Source organism: Primulina tabacum, chromosome 14 (genome assembly GCF_025594145.1).
Source record: "Primulina tabacum isolate GXHZ01 chromosome 14, ASM2559414v2, whole genome shotgun sequence".
NCBI lineage: Eukaryota > Viridiplantae > Streptophyta > Magnoliopsida > Lamiales > Gesneriaceae > Primulina > Primulina tabacum.
This window is the reverse complement of record NC_134563.1, coordinates 28,828,193-28,856,114: the sequence shown is the minus strand read 5'-3', so window position 1 is coordinate 28,856,114 and position 27,922 is coordinate 28,828,193. Positions and strand designations below refer to the sequence as shown.

Here is a 27,922-nt window from a genome sequence, read left to right as displayed (position 1 = left end):
TGATCTCGAACTCCACTTCGCGGTTCGGGACCGTCCCCGAGAGTTCATCTGGAAAAACATCTGGGAACTTTCTCACTATCGGGATGTCCTCCAGTTTCAGCTCGACTTCATCTTTTATTTCACTGACCACTGCTAGGTAGATGTCTTCTCCGGATTTCAAGGCTCTCCAAGCTTGAGATGCGGAAAGCAATGATTTCCGTTTCTTGGATCTACCTTGGTACACGACTTCCTCCTGATTCGGAGTGATGAGTTTGACTTTCTTCCCTTTACAATCTACCATTGCATTGTTCTTGGCTAACCAATCCATCCCTAAGATGATGTCGAAATCGACCATGATCAACTGTATCAAGTCGGCGCTAAAAGTCTGAGTACTGATACTAATCTTACAATCTCTATAAATTTTGTTGAGTTTCAATGGCCCTACTTGTAGGTGTGGCTATTCGAAAGGGCTCATTTAGTTTCTCGGGCTTACATCCTAACTTCTTAGCAAATCTCTTAGACATAAAAGAATGGGTAGCACCGCAGTCAAATAACACATAAGCAGGCACTTGCTAAATAAATATGGTACCTGACACGACATCGTTCGCGTCGTCTGCTTCCTCTTGCGTTATGGCAAACACCCTGGCATTCGGTTTGTTCTCCCGTGGCTTGTTGGTATTCACTCCTGAGTTTGACCCGTCTGCTTTACCCGGCCCAGTTCTGTTGGTGGCGTCTGGACATTCTGCCATACAGTGTCCTGGTTTCCCGCATCCAAAGCACACACCGCTCACTCTATGACACTCTCCCAGGTGTCGTAAATGGCACGTTGGGCAAGGCTTAATAGCTTGGTAGTTTGTGGCAGGTGAAGGCCCTTTTGATGGTCCACCAGACTGGTTAGGCCTCTTGAAAGTCTAGCTGTTATGTGGGGATTGACTACTCATAGGCCTTTTGTTCTTAAATTCCTTCTCCCTGCGCTGGATATCAGTTTCAGCTCGGATAGCTGCCGCCCATCAGGTCTGAAAAATTCGTTGGCTGATAGACTGCCAAAGCCGAGTGGATTCTACTGTTCAATCCCTTCTTGAAACGATGCAATTTCAAGGCTTCATCCGACCATCATTGAACTGGGAGGTGTATTCCACGACTGACATATCCGGAGCTTGAATGAAGTTTTCAAACTCACTCAGTTTCTGCAGTCTGACCTCGGCTGGATAATACTGTTTCAGGAAGGCTTCTCTAAATCACTGCCACGTGATTGGTCCTGCAGCTGTCATGGCTGGCGAGATTGCTTCCCACCACTTGCCCGCTTTATCCTCCAGGAAAGGTACTATCACATCCACTTTCAGTGCCTCGGGGACTTCCAACAGTCGTAGCTGAGTCTCCACACTTTTCAGCCAACTCTGGCTAACTTCAGGGTCTGCAGCGCCACCGAAAGTTGGGCACCTGTTCTTGCGCAGTGATTCATAATGGAACTTGATTCCATGCTGTGATGGAGGTGGTGGTGGTTGATTGGCGTTTGGGTTCACTAACCCTTGCAGTGTTGTTGCCACGATCAGGTCTGCTTGGTTAAGACTGAACCCAAATGGCGGTCCATTATCGCCTTCGTTGGCATTGTTGTTGTTAGCGTAGCGAGGGTTGCGATTTTGACTTAGAGGTCTACCGGTCATTTCCTACAATTTTTAAACGTTTCTAAGAGTTTGCGGAGCATAACGACATGATTGAATAAATAAGTTATGCCGGAACAACTGAGATAAGTAAATAAATATAACTTTATTAATTTTGAACATTGAGGAACAACTGAATGGAAACAAATAGTACTGAATGAAAACATATCGTGCTGAATAACATAGCAATAAGGATAAAATAACTCCTAGTAATAAAGCAAGGTCACTAAGACAGCCTAGTCATCTATCTCTCCGTCGCCAACTGCTGCTATAGGCTCATCTATCTCTATCGGCTCCTCCTCTTCCGGTTCCTTCTCTGGCTCTTCCTCTTGCAGTATCTCCACCATATGGGTGAGCTGGGCGTTCTCTTCCATGAGCTGCGCCACCTGTGCCTTATGTCCCTGTATCTCCGCATCAGCCACGTCCATCTCGTCATTCCAATGCTGCTGATACTGCAGATGGTACTGTTTCTTCTGCTTGATTTGGTCCTTCAGTGCTTCAACTTGCTGAGTCAGACGTTGGTTCACATACGCAAGGCTGTTCATGGCCTCACCTGAATTCTCCAGTCTCCTCTTACCTTTGGCATTCTGCTGTTTCTCTTCCTCCAGCTCCTTGCGGTAACGCTCCGTATCTTCTCGTAACTTTCCATGTTGAGACTTGCAATGTTCTATGACATCTCTTAGGTCCATGTTATCACCTCTAACTAGCTCACCCTGATAGATAGACTGGTTAAGGCGGACACGAATCTCTTCTTTCTCGGCTGCTAAAGTCTTGACCTCCCTCTTCCTCTCACTCAGTCTGGCTCTAAGTCGCTGAATCTGACGGGACTGATAGTGAAGGGCAAGCTCCTTCAAACGAATAGCAGCTTGGGCACGGGTGTGGGGTCGATAGGTAGTAGATGGAGCCATTTCCTGAAATCAAAAATGGAAATGCTCATAATCAGAAAGAGACAATGTAGAATAATGGACAGTATGCAATATATATGAAATTTTCGAAAATTACGTAAATATTTTTTTTTCCAAAAATGGAAATTTTGGAATTAGACATATGGGTTCGAAGCATATGTCGAGAGGATTCCAGAACAATCGACGGAATCGAATTCGAAATTTCCTATGAGAAGTTATAGGATCTACGAATATTTCCTAAACGGCAAAAACGACGTTTCGGAGGCCTAAACGAATGAATTTCGCGATTTCGACCCCTACATCACGACGAAGTGGTGAAAATCGCTCTTTGGGCCTTTTCGGAGGGGATAGCATCGGCCTTACTCAAAAATCCCACCGAAATTTTTTTTTTTGTAAAAATTTTTCTCATTTTTCCCAGCCGGATTATGAACCTGGCGGCTCTGATACCACTTAAATGTCACGCCCCTAGACTCGGGATTGACACCGGCGTTTAATAATCACACAATCGAAACAACAAGCCTTTGTAGTATAGTGTACACCGAAACCAGTTTATACATCATAATCTCAAAGAAATAACCATTGTCTTTACAATAGCGAAATCTCAAAAACGCCAGAGTTTGATTGCGGAAACGTAAAACTAAATTAAAAGTTCAACCTAATCTAAAATCTTGAAGTCTCGCAATTCGCCAGCCCCAAAAATGGTCCGATTCCTCCTCCTCGATTTCCTCCTCGGATTTCTCTGTGACAGGTTGTGAGGGGGGTGAGTATTTTGGGAAATACTCAGCAAGCGGGGATATCGAACACAACATAAAAATTTTCCAAAATTTTCGAAAATAACGTATACATACACCATGCTTTTCATAATCGTAACATTATATCATAACATAACGACACTGCGATTTTTCACCTTTAACGGTTTACTGACGTCGGTCCCTAAGTTTTAATCCTCTAAGGGGGCGAGGCCATAAAACGGTTCTATCCCACCGTTAAGGGCCATATGTTGGAATTCCACCCATTTTCAGGGAGTCCTCACAGTGTCAAACATAACGTACCAAAATTTCATAAAAACGTATAGACGGGACTCGGGAGACGGTGCTCGACCGATTTTTTATTACTGTTCTTTTATAAAAAAAAATCGAAAAACATGTATGCACAAACCGAAATTTTAAGTTTAAAAACAAGCCCACTTACAGTGTTTGAATGCTAAAAAAACGTGGGTGCTTGGCTTTTGGATTTAGGTCGCTTCTCGCTCCTCGTCCGGGCAGCGCTTCGGCTCGATTTTTAGGCTAACTTCGGGACAATTTTCGGGCAGAGCTTCGGCTAGGGGAGCTGCTGAATTTCGAGAATTTCAGCAAGGGAAATTTCGAAAATCTTGTGTAGGGAATGCTAGGCTTTAATGTGGTATTTATAGGGGAGGAGTATGAGACTAAGTATGGCATCTAAATCATGCTAAAAATTGCCTCAATCTTACAATATTGACTCCAAATCTCCTTGCTTAATTTCGAAATTCAGCTACCTAAGTGGTGAGATTTATCCCTTGATTTCCTTGTCCTCCCTTTGTTCGAAAATTAGGTTGCTAGGTGGGAAGGATTTTGAGCAATCTTGGATGATTTGCTTCCAACTAATTAAGTATCTAACCATCACAATAAATTGGCATGTAATATGGTTGGATTTTCGAAAATTCCTAGCAAAATCATGCCTTAATTCTTTTAATTTGTATGATACACAAATCTTGCAAGACTCTCTTCCAAATTTTCGAAATTGCATGCCTTAATATGAATATTGTTGACTTGATAATTAAGATTTTCAATAATAAAATCTCCAATACAAGGATTTCCAATATATTTCTCACTTAATACCATAATCCAAGATCCTAAGCTCTTCAATCTCCCTACACATGATTAATTAACAAGTTTGAAGAAATTTTCGGTTCTCACATTGTGTCCCAGATGAGGGAGATTGTAAATAAGGATTCACAGAGTTTGTCATCAAATTCCTTTTTATTGGATGGCGATCTTAGGTAACAACTTGCTGCTGTGTTAGATATTAGTGAAAAATTGCATATTATATGAAATTATGGTTAACCTCATGAATTATATGGTGCATAACTTGTTCTGCTATTAACTCTTCTATATCCAACTTTTGCACCAGCTGCTTGGTTTGCTTGGTTGAACGAATTTCAATAATGAAAATCCTGCATTTTGTTTAAATTTTGTCCTCTTTGCATAAATGGTGCTATAGCTGTGTATTACAATAAATCGTGTATTTAAACTGTTGATAGAGTTTCCTTATGTGTTGCTGCTTTCCTTTTCGTTTCTCTGCAGCATTCCATTCTCCACTGAAGATGTACACATGGCAATTCCGGCAATAGATCCTTCAGATATTGAGCTTCCAGAGTTCCTTTCAGAATATCCTTCAGCCAAATTACCGCAGCAGACTCTGAAGTAAAATATTATCCCACTTCCTTTTGATGGTATGGCTTGTTGATCATGTGTCCAGCTGTGGACACTGGAGGTACCATGCATTTATCTTGGTTCTTATCCCTGTTTGCTTGGAATGTTGAGTTGCCTAAGACAAGGATAGTTTTTTTTTAGAATTGGCAGGGTTTAAGATGATGGAAGAAGTGTTACATGTTGATCGATGCCATGAGATTACTCAAATCACATTTAGGTTAGGATATCCTGTGATTGTACAAAGGAATAGGTAGTAAATTTACTCCAAGGATCAGGTGAATCTTTCTAAAGCTTTTCATTGAGCTATGTACATAAATGAATTCAATATCTTAGCAACGATGCCTTTTTGTTGTATTCTTTGCATCTTCACTGTCATTACTGTAACATGCTCTACAGAGGTGCTTTATGGTTACATGTTTGGGCAATTGAAGCCGGCTTTCTTTGCGTTTCATTTGCTTTTGTATTACATGGATCTTTCGTTTCTTTTTGTATGTAAAGACTATTGTTGACATTGGGGTCACAGTCTAGAAGAGGTGGAGTTTCTATAGTTTGGAAGTTCACTTGTCAGGTTGTTGCTTTATGCATACATTGATGTATGTCCATCAGTTCTGAAGAGCTAAGTTGACTTTTGAATGAAGTTTATTCCTCATTCCATATTAATTTGATCGTTTGGATGAATTTATATTAGTTGAATTTCTCATCCATCATTTATTAATTTAGCTAAATGTAATTGTAATTGAGATGGATTTGAAATACACCAAAAAACGAAAAAATATGTAAGGACAATGAGAGAATATTAGCATGCAAATTACTTACATTCCTTGAGTTATATCTTGGTGGATTGTGTCCTGAAATTTGAATTGAATTCCTTAACAATTGGGAACAAAGAATGCATAGCTCGTTTTCTTTCAAAGAAATTCCATCATTTAAATTCAGTTGCCAGCTTGTGATTGTCCACATTATTTTTCAAAATTCACGTGGTAACGATAAGAAAATTTTTTAATTTGTAGAAAATTACCTAAAGCACTTGCAGTTCAAGATTAACAAGTTAATGATTTATTTTTTTTATAGAAAAATCAAAAATGACATTTTAAAAAAAAAATCATGATTAATGTAAATACATGTTTCCTTTTTCATTTTCATGAATTATATGTTATTATTATTCTAATTTTTCAATGGATATATATTAAAGATTAGAATTTATGTTTTAATTGGAAATAAATAATTCTCGAGAATGTTTATGATTTTTACCTAAATTAATTACTATTATAGTTGGAAGTTTTAATACATATTTTAATTATTCAAAATTCTTGAGAATTTGTAATTTATTATAATAATAAGAAGAATAATTACGAAGATAGGAAGAGAATAATTGATATTTATATTTTGACAAAATGCCTATTCGTACAATTATTTTTATTTTTTTTTCCATTAATTAAGAATGAAAACTAATATATGTGAGGTATTAAAGTTAACTTTAATAATTAATAAATAATAATCTCTAAGTGGGTTATGTATTTGGTTTTGTATATGATGAAAAAACTCAATTTACTAATATGATTGATTTGTTTATTTTAGATTTGTTGATTTCATACAATGATAATATGATTTCATATGAAAAGAATAATTCCTTAGCTCCACAATAATATTTTGAATATCTAATTTGGTGTTTGAAATTGCTTTTGTGTTTATAATATGTCTTTAATATACGCAACATTTGAAATTGAATGTGCATGATCTACGACGATTTAGATTTGTAATTTATTTTGTGTTAATAAATCGTCTCTAATAAGTTTTTGTCTAAATTAATATTTTTATTTGCATTTCAAATGTTTATTATTTAATTTGTTTGGTTGCAGGTATGCTCTCCCATCTTCAACAGGAAAATTTAAAATAGTATTAAAACAACCCTATCTTTCATCTTGCACATAATTATAACACAAGTGAAAAGATTTTTTCCTATTAGTTATAAATCCTTGTGACCTATAAACTTATAATCTATGTTATTTCATGGTAGCATAAAACAATATTATTTCAAAAATTAGATATTTATGTGTTATAGTTCTTGGTTTTAGATGATTTCAAGTGCTTGATTTAGCGGTTCTTGTTACTGGATAATAAGACTTTTCAAAAGAATGTGAATACGAAAAAGAGTACACATAATAATGTTAGAATCAGGCTCGTTGCTTAGGACCTGCCAGATGACATAGCTAAGGCATAATTAGTCGCCAAAGTCTATGAATTGATCAAATGTGAACTTTAATGTTTATGATACTTTCTGAGTTTGTTTGTAAGGTCTAGGAAATTCGAACTACGTAACCCGACTGTATGCAATCTAGGGTTTAATTTAAAATATGTGTTTAATGATTTTTATGCATTTTATTGCATGATTATTACATGATTAGGTGTTTATTTCATTGGTTGTTTAATTTCATGCATTAAGATTTTAAGTTGCATTTCGCGCTCGAATGAGTAACGGAAACCAGGGATAATCATGAAAAATATTTTTATTGAATAATTATTTAATATAAGATGTATTTAAGGGAGAATTTCGAAAATGTGCTTTGGTTGAGTATTTTTACTCGTCGGACCGTATTTTAAACCGGTACACAAATTTTATCGATATGGAGGATTTTTTGAGGGTTCGGACAATATTTTCAAAAACGTACCAAAACGAAATATTTTTCGAGAGTGTATTTGGGCTTGATAAGTTAATTTTAGTGTTTAGTGGGCCCAAAACCTTTTTTTTAAAATTCATTTAATTCTTATTAGGGTCCATTTATGCATGAGTTATCTACTTAAACCCTACACCATCAAATCCTAACCCTACTCATTATGCACGGTCGCCCCTCCCCTCCTTCAGCAGCCTATTTTCGAAGAAAAACCAGCAGCCATTCTCGATTTCCTCCATAGTTTTCAAGAAAGCTTCTTCCCCACCTCTCCAGTGCAAGTCCTATGCGAATACCTTCGAGTTTTCGAGCACGTAAACGTTAAGGCACGCCATGTATCTTCTTTTTCTCATCATTCATGTTGCATATATGATGATATGTGTGTCGTGTATGAAGATTGCTTGGTCCTTGCATGTTAAAACGTTTTTGACTTCGGTTTGTCATGAAATATGTATGTTCATATATCTCACGTTTTCTTTGCTTTTTTGCAATGGGGCTGCTAGATGTAGTGTTGTAGGGGCTGTATCACGTGCAGAGCATGGATACCTAGGGCTGAGAACCGATCGAAACATGGCTGGTTTCAGGTTGAGTGTTTGGGCCGTGTAGAGCATGCAATGGCTATATGGGTTTAGTTCGGGTTGCAGCGACACAAGGGTGGTTCCAGGCTGTGGTCCAGGCTCTGATGGGTCTGAGACATGTCCTGGGATAGCTCGAGCAAGCCGCATGTGGGCTAGGCGACAGATCGCGAGGGAAGAGTGCTTTGACTCGGGCTGCACTTGTTTGATGAAACCGCACGTTTGCGAGCTTGGGGGCTGAGTGCATGGTTAGGTTGGTCAAAGAAGGGGCTCTCGGCTTGTTCATGGTCCTAGGGTATGCTGGTTCGAAGCTGGTCCGGCTTCGTGTGGGCTAAGGTCAAAGGTTCATGGTTTGAGGCGCTAGGGTTTTGTAGTTGGCTAGAGCAGAAAATTCCTGCAACTTTCCGGGGCTGGTCGAGGGTCTTAAGTGGTCTGGTCTAAGTGGTTTAGGGTCTGGTAGGGCACGGTTGGGTCATGGTTTAAGTTGGAAAAGATTTGGTTAAATTTCGAGTTGATTCGAGTTAAAATCGGGATCCCCGTCCAAGTTTTAAAACGAATCGTATAAGTGTGAAACATGCTCGAGTTTACGTCTAAGAAATGCTTATTATTATGTTTTTAGGTGTTTTAAGGAGTTTGGTTGTATTCGAGTCGAAATTCTGAGATCCAGGGGTAAAATGGTAAATTAGAGTTTTCAGGGGCAAAATGGTCATTTTGCACCTGGGTTAGTCCTAACAGCGCCCTAAACACGATTTTGACATGTTTTAAAAGTTTATATTATCATATATATGACCTTTTATGAAATTATGAAAAATACGTTGCATGCTTTATTTTAAGGAAAATTACGCATATGCATGATTTTGATAAGTGATGAATATGATGACATGATTTGAAGGATGGAAGTTGGTTGTGACTAATATGTATACGATGAGCTGTAAGGCGAAGGCTCAGTGGATAGGTAATACTGTCGCTGATGTCCCCGCTGCCGGGTACTACAGTTATACGTAGATGGATGCATCGAATAAAACTGATACGATAGAGCTGATACGAAAAGTTACAACTAATGAATGAAATTCAATTAAAAGAGATGAACACGTATATGATGATATGTTGAGATATGCTTTGACACGTATGCTTTATTATGTTTACTTTTAGGCTTTAAAGATCATGAAATGTATTTTTACTAGGATACTTTTCACTATTGTCTACTACGTATATGTACTTGCTCTAACGTTACAGGTATGTTGAGTCTTTAGACTCACTAGGTGTGAATGTTGCAGGTGAGCATAGGCATCATGTTTATGAGATAGGATTGCATTGGATATTTTTCTCATACGCTTTCATTTTATATGTTGATGGTTGTTAAGATTTTGCATGCTTCGCTTTTGAATTATTTTGCTCGACAGTCTAAGATTTGACGTTCGTCATATTTTTTTTAACTGCAGTGCTTTTACTAATAGTTGAATACTTATTTTTAAAATACGAAATTTTCAGCTTTTATCGCATATATTCATAAAGATATAATTTTCGAAAATGAGTTAAAAAAAAAAATTCTAGTAGTATTTTATGTAGTAGATGTTTCATTGTTGGTGCATAGGCATACTGATTTGTTTTTATTTCTGTATTTTTTTTATTACATGATATTTTTCTATTGTGATTTTTTGGTATGTCATTATTATAGATATAAAAGTATAAATAAAATAATTTTTTAAACTAAATGTAATTTCTTCACGTCGTTCGAATATTGATACGTTGCGATAAAATGGACAAATTCACCGCCACACTTTTAGACAAATTTCAGGCCCAAAAGGAATTTAAAAAGTTGGGCCCCGATTAATTATTTTGTTAGTAGTTAATTTAAAAAATGTAAAATACAGTCTAAAATATATATTAACATATAATATTGAAAATAAAAATATTATAATCAAATATCATAACAAAACATTATTTATAGAGAAATAAATCATACATTCTTTTTTTATCGTTTGTCCCTTTGGCGTCTTTGACAAAATTTGAACCACATTTAATATTCTAGGGTTTTAAAAAAAGCCCAAAGATATTTTTGGGTCTTTTGTTTAAGTTGGTTAGTCGTTGATTATATTTTAAAAAAAAAAACTATTTAGGCTTGTAATTATACCTAACCTAACATCTACACAGAATTTTTTAGGCCCCTTTGCTCGGTTCTTTGTTTGTCCCTTGCACCTTAAAAGGGGAACTATTGATGCATTATACGGATATACACATTCATATATACCTGTACAATGCTTGATAGCATGAGAAGATGAGTTTGAAGTAGAAGAAACATCTTTTTTTTTTTTTTTTTTTTTTTTTTTTGTAAAGAAACATCTATCTCGAACTTCCTGCACAATACTTGATGGTACAAAAAGTTAATTCTAAAAGAGAATTTAAATTTTTTTTTTAGTGAGGAAACAAGTTATCTGGAGCTTTTCTCATGAAACTGATATTTCAGTTGGAAGAAAGAAAGTTGCAGTCGTTGGCCAAAGTATCAAATTTGACTTGCCATCTTCTCTACTTCTTTTGAAGGAAAATGCTGTTGTTTCTATAATTCAATTGTGTCTCATATGGCTTACGTTGGTTAATTGTAAACTGAAACGTCCTTTAATTTTAAACTTTAAATTCTATTTTTTTCATACATACTTTCGAAATTCACCATTTAAAATAACTTAGCATTTCCATAAATCAAAATAATTTAACATTTAAAATCTCAAGTGCATAAAAATCCCTAAATCGTGAATTAACAACATTCAAGTTCAACATTTAACATTATCAAACTAACTTCAAAATAAATCATAAAAATCTCTAATTAAATCATTAACAAAATCCTTAAAACTTTGACTATCAAGCTAATGCGGAAAATAAAGTCCCTCGGAAGTGTATTGCCGGACTCGATCCACTCAAGCGTCAGCACCTTCCTCAATATCATCATCACCTGCACCATTCAAACCTAATGAGTCTAATGACTCAACACGTTCTAAACAAGAGTAGCAAATAATATATATACATGCACATGCATTAAAATCATACTTTTTTAAAAATAAACTTGTAAGCATGAATAAATCATAAATCATCAAATCGTAAAGCTTTCAATTGTTTATCATTTTGGGTGAAGTTTGATCCTTGAAAGTGACTAGCTTTATCCTCTGGTCAACTGATCAGTCTTAGCTCACCATTGTGCATGGGGACAGGCACTAGACGCCGACGTAAAATGGAAATACGATTGTTGGGCTCTATCTGGGGTTTTTTCCTGTAAACGGGCTCGCTCTGAGGCCTTCTCCCTCACGATATTCCCAAAATCATATATCATATCCTTTATGTTAGAGTCAATTCACATCATTCAAAATATTTTTCTTTTTAATCATAAAATGCCGTGTTCTTTCCACATTTGAAAAATAGCATTTAACAATAAAAATTTCACAGTTTTACCATAAATCATAAAATCTCGTATTTTCATCATAAATGTTTTAAATATCATTTAGCATGAATTATGATCCCTCGGGACACTGCAAACCCTTTTCGTATTACCCAGATGTAAAATGACTGTTTTGCCCTTGGACTTAAAATTTCTCGATTTAGACCTTCTCTCACTTTTATTTACTCAAGACTAGCCCAAATAATTATTTAAACTTAAATTTGAATTCTAATATTTTATTTAACGTAAACTCGATGATTTCGATTTAATTATTTAATTACTAATTCGTGAAGCATTTAATTCTCGAATTAATTCAAATTTAAATATTTTCTTTCGAAACTTTAAACAAAAAACTTTTCATACCTAAACAACCCTCGTGAACCAGAACCGACCCCCATGGACCATGGTTCGAACCTTTTCCCATTAAACTCGAAAATTTGAACCCTAACTCGCCCCCATCGAGCCACGACCCAAATCCATCGAACCATGGCCAAGCCACCTTCGCCCAGACCAAGCCCTGACCTTTCTAGACCCTCGTCGAACCCTTCTGGACCAGCATACCTAGCCCACGCAAGAGCCCATGCGCGATCAACTCCTTAGCAGCGCGAGTCTCTCCTACTATCATCAAGCCATCTTGGACCAAGCCGCCTCGGCCTTAGACCCTACTGGACAAGCCTAGACCACCCCAACCAAGACACGAACCGTTCCCTCTAAAGTCGCACCTATGCGTGCATGGGAAGAGCCCTTGCGGTTAGGGATGACAATGGGCCGGGGCGGGGGCGGGTTTGCCTTTCCCATCCCCATCTCCGAATTCCATCCCCACCCCCATACCCGTCCCAATCCCCGTTTTTTCGGGTTCGGGGAATCCCCAAACCCGAAACTTCGGGGATCAACTTCCCATCCCCGCCTCCATCCCCGTTTCAAAAATATTAATATTGCAAGACGATAACGAATTCAGAGATTTTCTCAAACCAAAACTTATTATTATCTATTATTATTAGAGATAATATTCATATTAATATCAATACCAATATTAATAATAATAAGATTATTAATATTTAAAAAATATATATTATTATTATATTATTAATATTAATAATACTATTATTTTATTATTGATATTATTCTCGGGACGGATTCGGGGATTTTGGGGATGGGGATAGTAATCTCATACCCGTCTCAAATTACATCGGAGATTTAAAAAAATCCCCGAACCCGAATCCGAACCCGAAAAAATCGGGGATCTCCATCCCCATTTCGGGTTTTCCCCGCGGGGCCCCAAACCCGCGGGGAAAGTTGCCATCCCTACTTGCGGTGAAGGACTCATCCCTACCCGTTGCTATTGAGTCCTAGCCATGCTATGACTCTTCCTAGCACAAGTCACCTCCCACACCGAGCCCCTGACCAGCCATGGCCGAGCCTTGGTGCATCACCCCTCCTAGCTGTGGCCTTGAAGTCATGCGAGCCCAATAAACCCTAGCAAACCCTAGGTCTCTTCCATCCTTATCCAACTCGATTACAGCCTTCGTGTTGTCTCTTAACGACTCTTTTCCTAGCCTTTAAACACATTCTACTGCCAGCATGTCCTTGAAATTCAAACGTTTTTCAAACAAACGTAAAATCATCGAAACTTTGAAAATATTTGTTCAATCATTAAACGGTTCATGCTTCAATATTTTTCATGCAAAAATAATAAAAAAAAAGCATAATATGGTTTAAATGATGCATCAAAGTAATTTAGAAACGCTCCTTTGCGTTTTAAAATACTCGAATATACGATATTAGCGTGGGGAGCGAAGAAGGACGAACGAGCGACAAAGAATCCTTATTTTCTCCTCCTCAAGGTTTCAAATTCTTGTGTGTGTGGTGTGTGTGAATTTTCGGCTGAATGTGCTTAGAAAAACTCTAGGATTTCTATTTTATAGATTTAAAATTTCCATGTTAATGAGCTTAGATTTTGGGCCTTTGTTTTTAGAAGCAATTAGGCCTAGTAATCTTAGGTAAATTAGACCCAATAACATCGATCTAATTGAAAAATAAAAGTTTATAAAAATTAATTTTCAGAAATAATATTTTGATCTTTTAAAAGTTCTTCGTTTGCCCAAAACCGGCTTCCCGGATAAAATCAAGCTCGTCTCGTAAAATAATTTGAACTCTACCATTTTTAGAAAAATTTAATAATATTTAATCATATTAATAAACCTTGAAAATATTTATTGAAAAATATTTATTTTATCTTGGTCGTTCCCGGTCTCCTTTCCCCAGTCTATTATTGAATATTTCGATAATATCTTCAATTCACATGAAATCATATCATATAATTATTTACTCATTCAATTGGGCCTTTACTCATATAATATGCATCATGTAAGTTGTTGAAATATTTCATGTTCGCAATCTTGATTTTGATGTTACAAAACTTGTTGTGTTTCTAACATATTTACTCAAGTGTGAAGTTATTAAAACAAGAAGCAAGCTGAAACTGAATTCTACATAAACTAAATTTCTGGCAAGCTTCGGTATTTTGATCATACCTCTAAACTGGATGATCCAAATGATAATCCGCTAACTTATCTGATTAGAAAACTCAATTTGGAACAAGTCGTATTTCATGTCAATTGGACAAATTTGGATGTTATCAAGGTCTAACTGATCGCTCAATTACCGAACCGATTGCATGAAAACAGCAATCAGTTAGGAATGAGCAGTTGCGGTACTTTGGCCATATCTCTCAACTCGTTTATTAGAATTAATCGATTCAGTATGCGTTGGAAAGTTAAGACAAAGATCTACAAATTATCTTCAGAAGTCAAAGTCCGAATCGAAGCTTAAGATGCTGATAAATGATGATGAAGTTACTGGTTTTTCACAAACTGAAATCAGCTAGGCTGATTTCAGCATACTAGCTGAACTGAACTGAACCAGCTGCTGACTAGCTAAACTGAACCGAACCAACAACTGACCAACTGAACTGAACCAGCTGCTGACCAGTTGAGCTGAACTACCAGTTGAGTTGACCAGTTGGGAAAAATTCCAACAAGGTGAATTTGACCGTTGCAATCTCAGAAACAGTACAGAAACTTTCCAAACGGTCATATTCTTGTGTAACGTATATATCATTGTTGGGGCATATAAATACAACATCTAGAAGATCAAACAAGAGCTTTTGAATGGGATTCAAAGCATGAGCAGTTAGCATGAAGAAATCAGCTAGTTGAGAGCACAAGTCCTTGTGTGAGGATACATTTGAGATGTACACTGTAAATGATAAATTCTTCAAACACAATCACTCACACATATATAAGAGAGTTGAACTTCAAATATTAGTTGAATGAGTCTTTACACAAAGATGTAAAGCATTGTGTTTGTAGTCTTTGCATATGAGACATTAAACAATATGCTGATTGTGAGGTGCTGCCTACAATCTTGAGTGCTAGGAGTTCAGTTAGGCAGTAGCGTAAGTCTTAGCTGAATGGGTTTATACAAGTAGTTGTATAAATCAAAGTGTTCTAGTGAATCATTCCCAAGGGGAAGAAGGGGTGACGTAGGAGCATTTGAAGTCTTCGAACATCCATAAACAAATTCGTGTCTATTTGTTTATTGCATTTACTTATCATTTTCATTATTTTAAGGATGCATTGTTGAAGCATTTTATGTGTTCTTCAAATACAAAATTATTGCATAGCAAATGTTTGATAAAATGCTTCAACCAAATTATTTTTTACTAATTCAACTTACATATATTTTAAATGCTTTACCAAATGTTTAATCGATTTCTACGAAAAATTATTTCAAGTGTCTTTCGCTTGGTTTGAAAACCAAACTCGATTTAATTTATCGGAGTTCAATATTTCAAAAACCGAACTGTAGTAGCTCAACGATGATTCCCCTAATCGATCATATCATAAGTATTTAAAACCAATTAAACAAAGCAAATAAGCAATTTAAATCGTTTACATACATTTGGTTTACGTACGTTGACATTAAGACGTTACATAAACTAAGATATTTAAACATTTATATATCTATTTATTGTTATTATTAGGAATGTTATGTAAACTTATTTAATATCTTTGGGTTTTTTTTTTTTTTGTATTTTATGTTTCTGCAACTGAATGTGATTTTGGCTGTCTACATTTCTTATGGTCGAAAACCTCTTGTTCTTGTATGTTGGTTGTCATTATGGTTTTCAGTAGTCCATGTTAAACGTTGTCAAATTCACGTACAGGGCATGTATGCTATGACGATGCATGTCATAGTATTATATTCGATGTCTACCGTTGATTTAATCGAAGTGAAGTAGACAAAGTATCCACATGATAATATTCTGTATCATTGAAATTAGAAGTTCAAATACGATCAAAAGGGGGAACAACACCTACTGGTAGAGAAAATGATCAAGTAGTACAGAGAAGAGTAGATCTCTTGTGAGACGGTGTCACGAATTTTATCTGTGAGACGGGTCAATTTTACCGATATTCACAATAAAAAGTAATACTCTTAGCGTAAAAAATAATATTTTTTCATGGATGACCCAAATAAGAAATCCGTCTCACAAAAAATATGACTCGTGAGACCGTCTCATACAAATTTTTTCTTTTTTAAAACAACATAATTTCATACGGATTGATCCACTTGAATTTTTTCCTTCTTTTCTAATAATACATGTTCCACGTACAACTCACGCACATGTCTTAAAAACAACCAGAAGCACAAAAAACTTTTAATTTAAGCAAAAATACACAGAAAATAATATTATAAATATACTTAAGACATGCTCCCAGAACATTGGTCTACCTAAAAAAAAATCATTTATAGGAAAATACATTAAACAGTAAACACCTCGGATGTAATAGTCTGGGGATTTGTCAAATATTCAAACCACCAGTCCAACTTCTGCTATAGCATTTATATGGAACAGATCTCTACAAGTGGGAGCACCAATGTATCAATAAAGTGTTCCTAAGAAAGTTGCTTCAGCATTTCCTCATCATATTGGCCACGTTTTTCCCTATCTCTTCTTTTGTTTGCTTGCACACCGGTATATCGCCGATGTACATATCGAAAAAAGCCCCTGTAACAAGAAATATATCGGACTGTAAAATAATGATAAACAAGAAAGTAGAGATAGCGGAGTTCGACTTACTGCACAAATCTTTGCTTTGGACTGCTCCAATGTGATTTCCTCCAACTGCACAAACAAAAAAGAGATTACGCGTAAAATTGGAAGACTGTTTCTTCTATATTTTAAGGTCTTAATTAATTGTATCGCATTCGCCAAAACACAAAAGGTTGGGCAAGATGGCCACTACAAGTATAGCAGAACATTGCAGTTCTTATTGCCTCTTACCTTCAGTAATTATATGTCCATCAGCTGTACGCCTGAAATCAATTATTGTTCCCTGAATATTTTGAATGTAATCAGAAATGTATCTCTGAATGGAGCATAAGATAAGAAACTAAAAGATCAAATTTTGATCTTTACCATGTTTAAGGGAATGTCTTGTGAAAATAATGAACCGAAGGCATCTATGCAACGAAAGTCAGCGTTAGGGTTTGTCTAAATCAGTAAACAAAAATGTCAGTCCCAATAATTTGAGGAAACGCTACAACAGATAACAGGTAAAAGTCTAAAAGTACTTACTTTTGTCAATCGAGCTCGGAGAGACTTTTCAAAAGCACTAACAAAAAAGAATTGGAAAAAATGAATCAGAAACATTTGTAGGTTATAGTTACATATGCATATATGTCTTCTCTCATTCTCTTTAAACCAGTGTTGATGCAATCACGTAAGTTTTGCCCCTTGAGACTTCATAAGTGGGCATTTTTTAGAATATAACATTTCTCCACAGGCAAATCTCTTTATAGCTGTTTTCAGATGTATAGGGAGAATATCAGAAAATTGAAAAAATAGTAAAGTTTCTCCATTCGAGGATGTTTTAGAGCTAATAAATGTTACCCACAGCCAATCCAAGTATCATTATCTTTTAAATGAGAATGCTTGAGCAACGCATAACTTACTCTTTCACAGCATTGATTTTGATTCCATTGCAACTGACGACAAGTCTAAGTGTCATGTTGATATCTTCCCTGCAGCACATCGCCCAAATATTGACGAGAAGTGTTCCAAGAAACATTCAATTCACAAACAGTTTGTCAAAGGCAGAGGCACCTCATCTCCTCAATCATACAACAATTCAGTGCATGCCAATTAATTAGTCAAATGTTTGGACAATCAGGTTGATAGGACTTGGTTTCTAGAATCGAGTCACAGTATGTGTGTGCGGGTAAAAAAATCATAAGATAATTCAGTAAAAGTTACGACAAACCTAAGAAGATCCTGATAAAAATCCCGGCGCTTGTTCAACTCATATTCTGGAATGCAAGCATACTTTGGCCCCAATTTCTCACAAATGTCAAACGGATGAACATCTGTTGGGAGAGGCACTATGAGCTAGTAACATAGGAACTTGATGCAATAAAATATTTTTAAAGGTTACAAAAGCTGGTCAAGCACTTACAAAAGCCAAATGCATATATATTTAGGGATTTAATTCTGATGATTGTCATGATTCTAGATCCAGTTCCAACAAGGACCTGAAAATTAGGCAACATTGTCAGCAAGCATTAACCATAACAGAAATCCAAAGGCAAATGTGAAAGGATGGCTTAATATTAAATTAAGCATACTGCTCTTTCCATCTAGTCAGCATTAGGATTGGCAGATAAAAATCATAAGGGTAAAAACCATCTTAATTAGGAAAAAACATTTCCATTTGTTTGTGATTATCATGCATTCGAAAAAGTAAAATTAAAACCATCTTACTTAGGAGAAAACATTTCCATTTGTTTTTTATTATTCGAAAAAGTAAAATTTATATGCCGCACTCACAAGTTCTTATATTTTTTTATTGCACTACCCCATATAGGGAAAGAGTATCAAAGTTATTTTAGATCACAAATAATTGATGCACTGCACTGCATCTCTTGTTAGAGTCATAGCCAACTACTAAATTAGAAAATAGAAGCAAGAAAACTGAAACCTTTGGCCAAAAGATTTAGATATGATGTACATACCTCTGGATTGAAATTGGAATCCCTTTCTCCATTCATTCTGCTGTCCAACATGGTGGGGAATTCGATGCCTGTTCTGGGCTCAACTGCATTCTTAGAAAAAGCTAAACTCTGGAGATAAAGATCATTGAAGGGTCCGCATCCTCCAATTTCAATCTCACAGGGCTTTTGATCTATAGTCGTCAGTGTCTCCATAGAGCTTGTTTCTAGTGGAAAAGCTAGTGCATTTGTAGCGCTGAGAAAAACAAAATGAAGAGGTAAAATAAAAAACCAAATATGAAAGAAGCAAAAGAATGTACCGCAATAATCGTTAATAAAGAAGATAAAACAACTGCACCTACACGTTTGTGAATGGTGGTACCAACATGGCAGCTAATGAAATCAATGGAAATGACTGAATCCGTTCAGTTTCTCTATACAATTGCTTCAGGGTAAAACTCGATATCTTTCTGAAAATGGAAGTTTTCCTTCTAGACCTCGCCTTCCACCAAAATCCCGTTAATTCCCGTCTTACTGAAGAAATATGCTTTACATGTGTATAAGATTTACTATTGCTGGAATTGGAACCAATATGATCACCCTGTAGTTTGGAATTGCTGGTATTCGACCCTGTCGCAAGCCATAACACTAGAGCACCAGAAAATTTTGACATACAATTAAAAGCCTCTTGAAGAACAACACTTCCATGTAGATAAAGACATCTTGAACTGTCAACGAATGAAGCAATATGAGAGAGCCAATGACACCTTGAACCATGTGGCATAAGGAGGTTCGTCGAAAAAATGTCAGATGACCCGCCATCCTGGTCAATGAAGAACAAAAAGTTGTTCCTCATATCCAAGGCAACCACCACTTGATTTTTTACACAATGAAGGAAACCGTGTGACAACTATCTCTTCGTATAGTTTAGCTACACCACAAACATATTGAAACCTGCTTAATTTCATACGAGAACTAACAGAATATTTAGTAATTTCAAACAAAAAATGCAAAAGTAGATTATTCGATGGAGAAAATAAGAAATGCCTACAACAACTCGGACTAAAAAAATCCCAGAAACCAAAAAGATCAAAATTCAAGATCAAATGTTGCAACAAGATTAGCAAAACAACTAACCCTAAAAGAATTCGTACCATACGTTAGATTATATTTCTAAGGTTAGAAAAACAAATCTTAAGAGTACCTTTTCAGATTACAAAGAGAACTACAAAGTTGAAGGTTGAATAAAATTTTAATTACTCTCGAATTAAAAACAACATAAAAAAAAACTCAACCTAGACAAGCAAATTAAAAGCACAACTCTGTCGCATTGATCAATATTCTTGGATCAATTCACAAATACTAGAAGAATGCAAAATCCCACCAGGAAACCTTAACAATGAACCGCCATTCCCGCTCTAATACATCGCAATCTTGAACAATAGAAAAATCTTGGAATGGTTCACGATGAAGCATGCCATTTCATCATCCAAACAATCAAACTATGTACGGATTAAAGCAAAACGTAACAAAAAGGAAAAAAAACGGAACAAACCTGTGAAAAAGGTAAAGAACTGAATACGGGAAAAGAACTTCGATATGCTTTTAACAAAGATTTCTCAGGCAAATCTAAAAGTTTCATCAAGAAAATTGAACATACATTAGGTGGAAAAAGAATATTCTTCTAATGGGACGTTCACGAAACGAGGTTATATACTTCGTACATTTCCAAAAAGACTTCCTTGGACAAGTCGCACTTTCACGCTGGTTAACAACGTGTTGGCAACTATTTGTTATTTTTTTGGGTAAAACCAAAAACGTGTTCTACTTGTTATTAGACCACGTGTCAATTCTGTTATGTTCTATTAAAGGATCATTTTTTTTATTATTAATCTCATGTAACGTCCAACGCTTGTCGGACCAATAATGTTCCATTTTATTTATAAAAATAAATAAAATAGAAGCAATGTTTCTTTTTTTCTTCATGTTGCAAGTAAGCTCGTTCAACTAGTCATGGTGGGTTGCAAGTCGGCTCGACAGTTGGTCTTTTTTTGACAACTACGATTTCGTTTGGATGGCTCTCTCACTACCATCAAAACCTAATTGATATGAATCTCATAGTTCAAAGCAAACATTTGCCACAAAGAAACAAATGTTTTAACAAATTGATAAATAGGGTTACCTCTTTCACTGTACATTTAGGCATAGTTTGGAACACATAATAGGATAAACATGTGATATATAATATAATGATAAGTTAATGATAAATAAGTTGTAGGATATTATATTTAATGTTTGGTATGATTTTAATAGGAGTGATTGAATTTATATATTAGATTGTAATGACAAAATTAACCTTATCATAATAAATTTTATAATTTCAATGTTGTTACCTGAGTACATATTTCTTATATGTTCATGCGCCGACAATGCTTGCATGATTTATTTTTTTTTACCTAATTTTATTTATTATATAATATGATAATTGAGCCTTTAATTTTGTGAGTCAATTCAAATATAAAATTTTAAGGTTAATCGAGTGATACTAATAATTTTATTGAGATTTATACAGATAATTTATATAATTATCTCGAGTTCATTTATATAATTATCATATTATATAATATATAAAAATAAATAAAAACATTTATTTTTATTTTAATTTCTACTTACAAGTGAAATGAGAGAACAATAGGGTTTAGAATTTTTATATATTAAGGGCAATTAAGTTATTTGTGGTGTTTTTATCATTAGATTAAAATTATCACATCTCATAAAAGGGATATTTTATCCCTATATAAAATTATTTATCACGAGCCCGTGACTAAAAAGGTACCAAACATGGGATAAGGAAGATTATTTATTAATCTCTCTCTTATCTCATGTACCAAACTATACCTTAAAGTTTTCATCAGATTTTCCAAGAGAAGAGAGGCATAAGGTTTACAATTGAGAAAAAAAGTAAAGAAAAAAAGGTTTCAATTATTTGAAGGCCGGTTGAGTATTGAGATGAAATTAGGTTTCATTATTCTGAATTTATAGAAGAATTTTAAAAAGCAAGGATAACTTTCTTATCTAATCTTCACTTAAGCATGAATCTTGGATTTGACGTTAACAAAATCTAAAGGAAAATATGGAGTAATACCAATAATTTTTAATTCTCAATTTTTGTTTAGACAAATCCTCTCGGGTCCATTGGCTATGGGATTTAGAACGGATTCAAATAAGGCAGAATTCGTTTTATTAGGATGTCCTGTATAATAATCTTAAGATGTAATTATGTAAACAACATCATCATATACCTGATTATAGTTGCTGAAAGGGTTGTTGCTCATAAATTTACAGGAAATAATTGTAAACTAGTATATTAGAATTTGGTGTTGTGCTCGGTGTTGTCAACACCAACACACAACACTGCAGCGAAAATTAATATTTAACACACACGTGAAGTTTAATAAATGAACATCATTTATTTAAATCAAGCACAAGTACGAAATACTTGTGCGATGCCTCATGGCAAGAAAAATCACTAGAAAATTATGTAACATGTTTTAATAAACCAATACTAGTGAGGCTAACAAATCTAAATTTCTTGACACTCACAGAAAGCAAAATACATCAAAATAAATCAATACTAAAAACTAGATGCATAAAAACAGAACGTGTTGCATAAAGCCAAACAGAATCACTCTTCGATCAACACTCTGTGTCAGTGTTGTTCTTCGAGTGTTGTCAACACTAGACAACAACACGATCACGATGTGAGTCAATCACCCAAACTCTTTACGCGAAGCTTCAATACCGAATTTTATCAGATTCAGTAAAACTCCAGTAACCATAAGCAACTCTTCTCCCGTCGTTCTCTTCCCTCATTTTATCACTATTCGATCACATATATATTTCTTCTTTTTCCTCAATCTCCATAGATACACGTCGCCTATAAACAAGGAAAATCAGAGTTTAATAGGAATAAAAACTCAATTCAAAGCTAGTACATTATATCTTATAGATAAGTTCCCAACTTACATTGAATAATTCCCAAAAATAAGATTATCTATATCTAAGGAAACAAATCTTTCAAATTAGTCTAGAAATGCAAAATAAAAATCGAATCTTAATTGATTAGGAATAAAATATTCCTTTCAGTTACAATCACATAATTGTGATATCAACCCACGACGAAGTCATCAGCATCTTCCGTGATTATTGATGATCACAAGGCTCGCTTTCGAAAAAATTCGTGAAATAAAATTTTAGGATGCATTTGAGGTGAATTTGAAATCCACATATTTCGATTAGTTTTATTGTTGATAATGAAACAATATATGAAATTTTAAATTCACGCGTTATTTATTTACGCAGTAATATAAATTATAATGAATTTCAATTAACATAATTATTGGATGTAATTGATTATCCATTTAGATTAATATGAAGAGTAGGTCTCTTGTGAGACGGTCTCACGAGACTTTATATATGAGACGGGTCAATCCTATCGATATTCACAATAAAAAATTATACTTTTTCATTGAATGATCAAAATAAGATATTCGTTTCACAAAATACGATCCATGAGACCGTCTCACACAACTTTTTGTCTAATATGAAATACTATATAAACACGTAAGTATTGAACTTGAAGTTTATAGTTTTACTTATCTAAACAACAAAAATATGTGTGAAATCTATGAATTTTAAATCCATCAGTCTAAACACGAACTTAATGACATTATAATCGAAACCAAAGATTACATGCAAATTTGGGTTGCCGCCTCCGCATGATAAATCAATTGAACTCAACTTTGAATAAAATGATGATTTGGGGTATACAAGTCATAACATTACAAAAAAATTTAATTTTTTTTGTAAAGATGATGATTTTGAATATACAAGTCATAACATAAAAAATATTTTTAATTGTTTTTAAAGGTTTATATACGTATAATCTTTATTATTTAGCTAAAAAATATTAAATACTTTATTTGAAATTAAGTTCTCCATCCGAATAATGATTTTACTTGCTAAAGAAGCCAGCTTCATTCAATGACTTCCGTATCATATAAATCCAACATATCCAAATTTATTTCAAAAACTTGACAGAATATGGAGCAAGAGGAAGGCGTGAAATCGAGGCTGCAGGAGCTGCAGAAACAGCTTGCCAAGAAGCAGATGTTCGAGGAATCTGTTTCCAACATCAGATCTCTCCTTCAACAGCGTTATTCATCTGCTTCACCTTCTCTGCAAGAATTGGTATGTTTTTTTCTTCCCTAAATTCGATTTTTTAAAAAAAAAATTAATTAAAGGTTTTCTCTCTCGTGAGTTTGATGGCTGGTTGATGAAAAGTTTCCCTGAATATGCCAGTGTTTGTGAGATGTTCTATGGAATTGACTTCATCTGGGTTGTATTGGGATGAACTGTTTTTTTATTTTTCGTCTTTTTTTTTTCTCCTTGCCCATTTTTGGTTTGGGTTCACTAGTCACATAATTCTCGTTTTTGTATTGATGATATGATGGGAAAGAATTCACGCTGTTTAACATGAGACGACTTCATCTTCGTTTACATGTATGAATGTTGTGGCGGCGTGAGTTTAAATTTATAATTTACATAATTTCTTTGGAATTCCTTATTCAAAATGTAATGTTTATGTATACGTTTAGAAGAGATTCATTTGTAGATTAAAATTTTATTTTTGGGAGCAACAATGGTTTGTGGGGTTGCTTTGCCATTTAAAAAGATTCGAGGGATTTTATTTGCATAAGGTATGACTAAAACTACATGTGTTTGGTCCTATTATTGGCTTCTAAGCCGCGAGTTATTCGATTCAGTAATTTTTAATTGGTGCAGTTTTAGGTGGGAACTTATTGGAAGTAACAATTGTACCCACTGAAAAAGTGAAAAATAATATGGTTATGGGGGATGCTGTATGATTTAAAGGGATTTGAATTACACAATTATCTTCATCAGACATTGCATTTAATAAAGTGTCAAACGTTCAATCCTTCATTTGCAGAGTTGTTTTTATGTGTATTATCCATTTAGATTCCTTTTTTGGATGCTGATAGTTAACATTAGTATCCATTTCTCTAGGAATCAACTTGTTTTATTTTTCATTTGCAGTTCTATTCAGTACTATGCCGAGTTGGGACTATTTTGAAGGCGAGATACACGTCCCCTGGATTTTGGAATGCTGGGCTTAGGCTTTTCCAGGAGGCTGAGCAGATGGTCAAGGATGACTCCAAGCAGAAACACTTGCAGAGTTGCATCACTCAGGCACGAGAGCAATTGGGTGAAATACAGAACGGATCTGAAGAACTAAGAGATACACAAAATAGAATTAATAGAGGTTTCAAGATCTCATTTTCCCGATAATTATAAATGTGTTGTGGTGTGTTATAAGTATTTATTACATATAACTTATAAGACTGAACGTCTAATGATCCTAGGAATTGGTTTTCATGGTTTCAATTACCATGTGTTTCTAGTTGGAGAAAATTATTGTAGAAATTTGTTGAGTGGGGAAAATTGCATAAATGATTTATATGACTGCTGCCTATAAAATAAAATGATTGAAACATTGAGTGTGGGTGCATGATTTAAAATATTTGAGCTGCATTATTAATATCATTTATAGTTTTTTTTTTTTTTGCGTACTGGAAAGGCTCAGTTCTACATAATCTTTATGACCGTGGTTTTGTGCAGTCATTCAATAAAATTTCAGACTCTTTAAATGCTTTATTCTTATGGTGCATTGTTTTTCAAGGGAATGTTAATTTAATTTTTAATGCTTGATTCAGGTTATCTCTTTGAAGGGCATCTCACTGTAGATCCCGAGCCTCCACAGCCTGATTGGTTAGTGCAATCGAATTTGCTTACCGCAGCTACTACCTTGTTGCATGGTGAATCTTCTGGGCAATTGGGCAGTAGTAACACCACAGAAGGTGCTGTCAACATACTCCAGGAGCTGGCCGATAGGCTGGATAATATTATCCCAGAGGTATCTTTCGCCATTTATCTTTCGTCTACCAATATATTTTCCTACCGAAAAATCAGATTTTAAGGAGATGTCAGCAAAAGAATCAGATTGTTCGTTGTTTTGTTTTTCTTATGACTAATAACTGTTACCCATACCAGTTTGGCATAATTAGTTAGATTTTGTATTTCGCATTTAGGCTAATCTTTTGTTCCCAATGAGTTTCTTTGATTCCATTAGGATTGAGAATTAGTCTTGACACTCTGACTCACATCTCCTTTTTTTCCCTCAGAAGAAAAGCCCTTTTTTGGGAAAAAAAGGTGACGTTTTGATGGATAACTTATTTAAATGAAGTGCTTAAAAACAGTTTCCGAGAATTCAGAATTGTCGTTTCTGGGCATCTGCGTGCGCTTCAATTTTTAGAATAAAATGGCTGTTTTTCATTATTGTTTTCAAATATTAAAACTGCCTCTTTCTTTTTAAGAATAACCATTGAAAGATTAATAAGTTGTTTTTATAGAAATAGCTTCTGTATATCAACCGATCCTTTGTTTTTTTAGTTGTTGCGACTTAGGGCAGACGAGAATTTATAGCATTCAGCAAATTGCGCTACAATTTGTCTAGACTAGATGAAAGATTTGTTGCTTGTTAAACAATTTCAAGCTGGATTCTTCAAGGCAGGGTGTATAAAATCTGTTACCAACTAAGAATTGCAAAAAAAAAAAAAACAACAACGTTCTTTGGTTAACTCAGCATATCTTATGATTTTTCACTTATTTTCATTTGGTTCAAGATCCTAGACATCGATTCTGGTGGCCCTAGAGTCCCACCTGCCAGCAAGGAAGTTGTGGCTAAGCTTCCAGTTACTAAAGTTACAGAAGAAAACTTGAACAAACTTGGTAAAGATGCTGCATGTTCCATTTGCCAAGAAAATTTGGTTGTTGAAGATCAGATGCAAGAATTACCCTGCAAGCACATGTTCCATCCTCCTTGTCTCAAACCATGGCTGGTATCTTTTGTCACTCGTTGCTATTATCTATCAGTGTGATGTCTTAGTTGAAGAAAGTATACTTGAGATTGACTTATCCATGTATTGGTGGTACCAGATGAGAGGGGCTAAAAGGGGCAGTCATCCCCTCCTTTTAAATTTCCTCTTAGACTATATTTTTTTTTTATATATTTTTATATGAATTAAAATTATATCATCATCCCTTAAATGTCCCACTAAATATCTGGCTTCTCCACGGTTCAATGTTTTCTTAGAAACCTTCGACTCTATAGAATGAACAACTTGTCTATGAAGTATTCAATTATATCCTTGATATCCCGACCTCTAAGAGACTAAATTTCAATCAAGTTTGTTGAAATTTTTTGCATGATAGTATGAACATAATTCAGGGAATTGTTCAATATCTGACTTTGAAGAAGTTAACTTCGAGCTTACTCTTGAAATTTTTCGACATGATAGGATGAACATAATTCTTGTCCAATATGTCGGCATGAACTGAAGACAGATGATCATGCATACGAAAGCTGGAAGGAGAGGGAAAAAGAAGCCGAAGAAGAGAGGAAAGGCGCTGCAAATGCCATACGTGGAGGTGAATACATGTACGTGTAGAAATGAGTCGTGAGATCTTGATTCCAGTGTTTGTGACTTGTGGATTTGAATCCACTGTATTCATCATTATTTTCGTTGTATGCTGATGTTTTTCATCGTAATAATATACTCATTCGAACAGGGTTATATTATTAATGACAGATCACAGAAAGGAATTTGATCTAAAGAGAGAAATCGGAATATCCAAATACATGCATTTGCTAGTTTTCCTTATCTGGCATGGCCTAGTACTTGTGTGCCTTGCATAATTTTGCGTATAGCTGCTTCTTATTTTTTTTAATATGGACAAATTGTTATAATTGAACTTCGAACTCGATACCAAAAACTAAGATCTTGGTACCAACAGATGAGCTATAAACATCGGCAAAAATTAATGATACTTATTTTCAAAATTGTTCATGATCTGAATATTTGAAATAACACAAAAACTCTAGTGAGAAACGGGTCAGTATTATACGACGGAGATCTTATTTAAGTCGTCCATGAAAAATATTTTTTTTTATGTTAAAAATATTACTTTTTATTATAAATATGAGCATAATTGACTTGTTTCACAAATAAAAACCGTTAGAATGTCAGACGAGAGACCTACTCCTGAAATAATATGGCCGA

General features: G+C 35.0%; 3 protein-coding genes across 5 annotated transcripts in view; 2 read left to right on the top strand and 1 right to left on the bottom strand.

Annotated features, from left to right (window-relative positions):
- The window catches only part of LOC142524597 (myosin-15-like), a 40,675-nt gene extending 35,265 nt beyond the window's left edge, over positions 1–5,410 (top strand). The window contains exons 17-18 of the mRNA XM_075628631.1: positions 4,484–4,565; positions 4,870–5,410. Coding sequence (XP_075484746.1) covers positions 4,484–4,565; positions 4,870–4,993 — 206 coding nt within the window. The 3' untranslated portion in view covers positions 4,994–5,410. The remainder of the gene's footprint in view (positions 1–4,483; positions 4,566–4,869) is intronic.
- Positions 5,411–16,380: 10,970 nt separating this feature from the next.
- Positions 16,381–20,427, bottom strand: LOC142525057 (fatty-acid-binding protein 2-like). 3 transcript variants are annotated; one of them, XM_075629231.1, is made up of 10 exons: positions 19,085–20,427; positions 18,747–18,978; positions 18,191–18,266; positions 17,999–18,101; positions 17,691–17,759; positions 17,314–17,350; positions 17,155–17,229; positions 17,020–17,071; positions 16,816–16,860; positions 16,381–16,743 (listed from the first exon to the last, which is right to left on the bottom strand). In XM_075629231.1, the coding sequence occupies exons 1-10, from the start codon at positions 19,576–19,578 to the stop codon at positions 16,646–16,648; spliced, it is 1,281 nt and encodes a 426-aa protein (XP_075485346.1). In that variant the 5' UTR covers positions 19,579–20,427; the 3' UTR covers positions 16,381–16,645. The 3 variants fall into 3 exon arrangements, with proteins under 3 accessions (XP_075485346.1, XP_075485345.1, XP_075485344.1); XM_075629230.1 differs by having other exon boundaries at positions 16,381–16,860; positions 19,085–19,676; positions 20,278–20,427; XM_075629229.1 differs by having other exon boundaries at positions 16,381–16,860; positions 19,085–19,653; positions 20,278–20,427.
- Positions 20,428–23,726: 3,299 nt separating this feature from the next.
- LOC142525429 (E3 ubiquitin-protein ligase AIP2-like) lies at positions 23,727–27,498 on the top strand. Its single transcript, XM_075629721.1, has 5 exons — positions 23,727–23,972; positions 24,840–25,065; positions 25,517–25,716; positions 26,486–26,701; positions 27,161–27,498. Exons 1-5 carry the CDS (start codon positions 23,826–23,828, stop codon positions 27,308–27,310), a joined length of 939 nt encoding a protein of 312 aa, XP_075485836.1. The 5' UTR covers positions 23,727–23,825; the 3' UTR covers positions 27,311–27,498.
- Positions 27,499–27,922: the final 424 nt, after the last annotated feature.

Excerpts from the sequence above, each read along its gene's own strand:
- LOC142525057 (XM_075629230.1), bottom strand. The coding sequence starts at position 19,578 with ATGAGGAACAACTTTTTGTTCTTCATTGACCAGGATGGCGGGTCATCT. Across the intron at positions 18,102-18,190 it reads TATATATGCATTTGGCTTTT|ATGTTCATCCGTTTGACATT; the intron begins GTAAGTGCTTGA and ends CTCTCCCAACAG. Across the intron at positions 17,760-17,998 it reads TTTTATCAGGATCTTCTTAG|GGAAGATATCAACATGACAC; the intron begins GTTTGTCGTAAC and ends GATGTGCTGCAG.
- LOC142525429 (XM_075629721.1), top strand. The coding sequence starts at position 23,826 with ATGGAGCAAGAGGAAGGCGTGAAATCGAGGCTGCAGGAGCTGCAGAAA. Across the intron at positions 25,717-26,485 it reads TGGATAATATTATCCCAGAG|ATCCTAGACATCGATTCTGG; the intron begins GTATCTTTCGCC and ends ATTTGGTTCAAG. Across the intron at positions 26,702-27,160 it reads CTTGTCTCAAACCATGGCTG|GATGAACATAATTCTTGTCC; the intron begins GTATCTTTTGTC and ends TCGACATGATAG.